General features: G+C 34.5%; 1 protein-coding gene across 1 annotated transcript; it reads left to right on the top strand.

Moving 5' to 3' along the window:
- Positions 1-802: 802 nt before the first annotated feature.
- Positions 803-1529, top strand: LOC110917020 (zinc finger protein SHOOT GRAVITROPISM 5). The gene has a single exon (XM_022161639.2). The coding sequence runs from the start codon at positions 871-873 to the stop codon at positions 1396-1398; it is 528 nt and encodes a 175-aa protein (XP_022017331.1). The 5' UTR covers positions 803-870; the 3' UTR covers positions 1399-1529.
- Positions 1530-3463: the final 1934 nt, after the last annotated feature.

The raw sequence follows: 3463 nt of genomic DNA on the forward strand, positions 1-3463 counted from the left end.
CGTCTCAGCCAATATACCGTCTCAGTTACAAGCTAATTAACCAGTTGTAGATGAACCAGTTGGTTTTGAGATAGGACCAACTGGTTGAACCAATTGGTATAAGGACTTTAGGCCCCAACTCGTTAGGATCCCCAAATTAAAAAAAAATTATATAGATAATTTTAAATTATTTTTGGATAGTTCGGAATTTGGGTAGGGTTGATTAGTTGGGAACTCTGCTGACTTGGTGCTGATATGACAATACTTTTTGTTAATTAATAGAAAAATATTTGTTAATCCATAACATATAGTCTAAGATCAAAAGTAATATTTTTTGAATCCTCGATTTTATTTTTTGCTTTTGCGCACCAAAAAGGTGTGAGACGATCCTCTATAGAGACAACTGATTGAACCAAAGAACCGAAACCGCTGAAATTACTCATCTGAATCAATGCTTCTTTATAAATGGTTTAGCTTGTTTTTTAAGAATATAACCAAACAAACAAACATTAAATCAGATTAAATCAAATTAGCAGACAATTCCTTTCTTGTAAACAAAGTATTATTTAAAAAAGGATAAAAAAGCACTTATTGCCAAATAACGCGATCCGTTTCTTCAACCCCATCCCAGTACAACGGAAATGTACCCTATCTAACCAATTTGACCAAAATACCCATTCCACGTCAGCCCTTGTAAAAAATCACCATCCTCACAAAGGGCAAATCCGTCATTTCACAACAATCAGTCGGCTGTCATTTTGCATGGCAACCAGGGGTGTTTTCGTAATTTCGTAATATAAATATCAGTTTATAAAGACGAAAGAAACCTCCATTTGCCACCTTCACCTTCACACAAATAGTTTCTCTCTCTCTAACTTTCTCTCTCTAAAAATGGAAGATGATCACCGGGAACTACAGCTCCTCCCTACACCGCCACACACCAGATCAATCCCCTACTCATGGCAATCGAATCGGTCGGATTCAACGAGGTACCGATCAGATAACTTCCAGTTTCCATTGGAAACTGCAGGTCCAGCTCCGCCACTGGACCTGCAGTTATCTATCAGTCTCCGGCCAATTCAACAGCCGGAGACTGACTACAACTTATCCGACTCATTCAACTACAAGCGAGAAGATAAAAAAGAAGACGGTAGAGTACTCGAAGTGGTGAAATGGCAAGCGGCAGATCAAGTACGGATAGCGTCAATGGAGAAAGCGTATGCGGAGCGCGTGCGAGAGATGACGAAGCGTGAGATGGAGCTTGCGCAATCAGAATTCTCGCGTGCGAGGCACATGTGGGAGCGCGCACGCGAGGAGGTTGAAAGAGTGGAGAAGATGAAGGAAAGAGCTACCAGAAGGATTGATTCGAGTTGTATGGAGATTACTTGTCAGGCTTGCAGGCAGAAGTTTCGACATTGATCTTGATGATTATTGTTATGTGTTAGTTCATATTTCAATTGATCACAAATTATATTATCTCATATTATTTGTTGATTGTTAATTAATTAAATGTGCTCCATCAATTAATCTAATTCTAATTCTATTTCTAATTAAGAGCTGTAAACGAGTCGAGCAGTGTTGAACCCAGCTTGAAATTAAATAAGACAACTCAGCTCAAGCTCGAAATTAAACGAGCCAAACCAAGCTGTGAGGGGTGAGCTTTTTAAACAACCCCAATCCTGATCATATGAAGTTGTTGTGTCTGTTTAATAATTACTTAATCATTATTTTATTTTATTTTGTGTTATTTTGGTTTGTTGAGAATTTGAAACCCTAATTTCTTTGGTTCTGTTTATTTTAAATTTAGTTTAATTTTTTAATTATGTTTCTACTTTTGTTAATGAAACTGATGTTTCATCTAACAAGATGTATTTGAGGAATTGAGGCCACCTAAAATAATCACCAACGGATTTGAACATCGATTAGTCTTTATCGAGTGAGTAGATATGGTAACTCGATGATTTGTCTGTAAAAACTTGTATCGTAATTATATTCGATATTTCTAATAATGAGTTATACTTATTGTGATCTTTTTTTATCTTTTGATTTAGGTAACTAGATATAATTCAATGCATAACTATAAATAAAAAAATTACATGTAATTACATAGGTCACGATTGACATGATCCAAATCATTATATGAATCTAATATGTTTAATCTAACTTTTTTAATAGATAGCTGATGTTTAGGTTGACATGTCTAACTCATTTAATAAAAGGGTATGAGCTGTAATTAGGTTTATCTGACAATGCTTTTCAAATTAGAACAAAAAGTTACGCTTTATAAGTTTAACATGTTAATTCATTTACTCATCTATAACTTGATTACATCCGGTTTAATATGTTTATAGTTTCACAACAACCTAATTAAATACATGAATCTGTGTAGATAAATGAGTTGCACAAATCATTGTCACATTATATTATTTAGATAGACAAGTTACACATATCATGTTCATATTATAATGTTTTTAAGTGTATGAGTAGGGTTTAATGTTTTTAACACAAATAAATATATAAACTGTGTTTAGTTAATCGACTCAAATCAACTTAACCTGATAGGATTATCACTTATAGATAAAGAAGGAAAGTACAATAATACAAAACGATAATTGTCCACCTTAGAGGCCTTAGAGGTGTACTTTTTAATGGTCGCTCCCAGGTGGGTGTTTTGGGATTTAATAAAATATACTTCTTGTGGCTCTTAAAGAAATATAGAAAACGATAAACACATGAGGAGTAATTAAAAATGAAAATGGAAAAAAAGGGATGGACTCCACCTTGTTAGCTTTTAGCATTCAAACCAAACACCCACTACCCTTGTCTCCCTTGCTAATTTGATTCCAAACACTAAAATCTATCATCATTGTCACACTCTTCCATGTAAAAAAGTACTACTTTCTATGCTTAGGGTACAACCCATAAGTGGAGGCCCAAAAGCATCATCAATCAAGATGCAGCCTTATATAGAAGATACCAAGAGAACATTGCTAACTTTAAAAGGGAAAACATGGATGACAATTCTTATGTTATATATAATCTCAATCAATGTTTATTGATTATACTAATCTTTAAATAAACATAAAAAAACACATATAAACCGACTTGCAACTTTACGGGGATTCATACTTTTAGCACGAATGAATCTGCAAGTAGTTCACGATAGAGTTTATAAAGAACTACAACGGTTCACAATTATAGAGTTCATGTTTGCCAATATGTCATATCTATGCATCAACCTGACACGCGTTCGATCAAGGATGGTTAAGAGACTAGTATGGGGATCCAATTTTCGTAGTGGTTAACAGTACATTTGTGTCTAACACATCTTGTGATTAACCCTTACTTATCAAGCATTTCCTTGGGGCTTGTACGTCTATATACTAGGCCTCAATGATATAAGCCAAAACCTGGTTGATCGACTTGTCTAATACGGTCTATATATTAGGCTTTGACGCAGACCAAAAGTTTAAACTCATGTTAA

Source organism: Helianthus annuus, chromosome 16 (genome assembly GCF_002127325.2).
Source record: "Helianthus annuus cultivar XRQ/B chromosome 16, HanXRQr2.0-SUNRISE, whole genome shotgun sequence".
In the NCBI taxonomy this organism is placed as follows: Eukaryota; Viridiplantae; Streptophyta; class Magnoliopsida; order Asterales; family Asteraceae; genus Helianthus; species Helianthus annuus.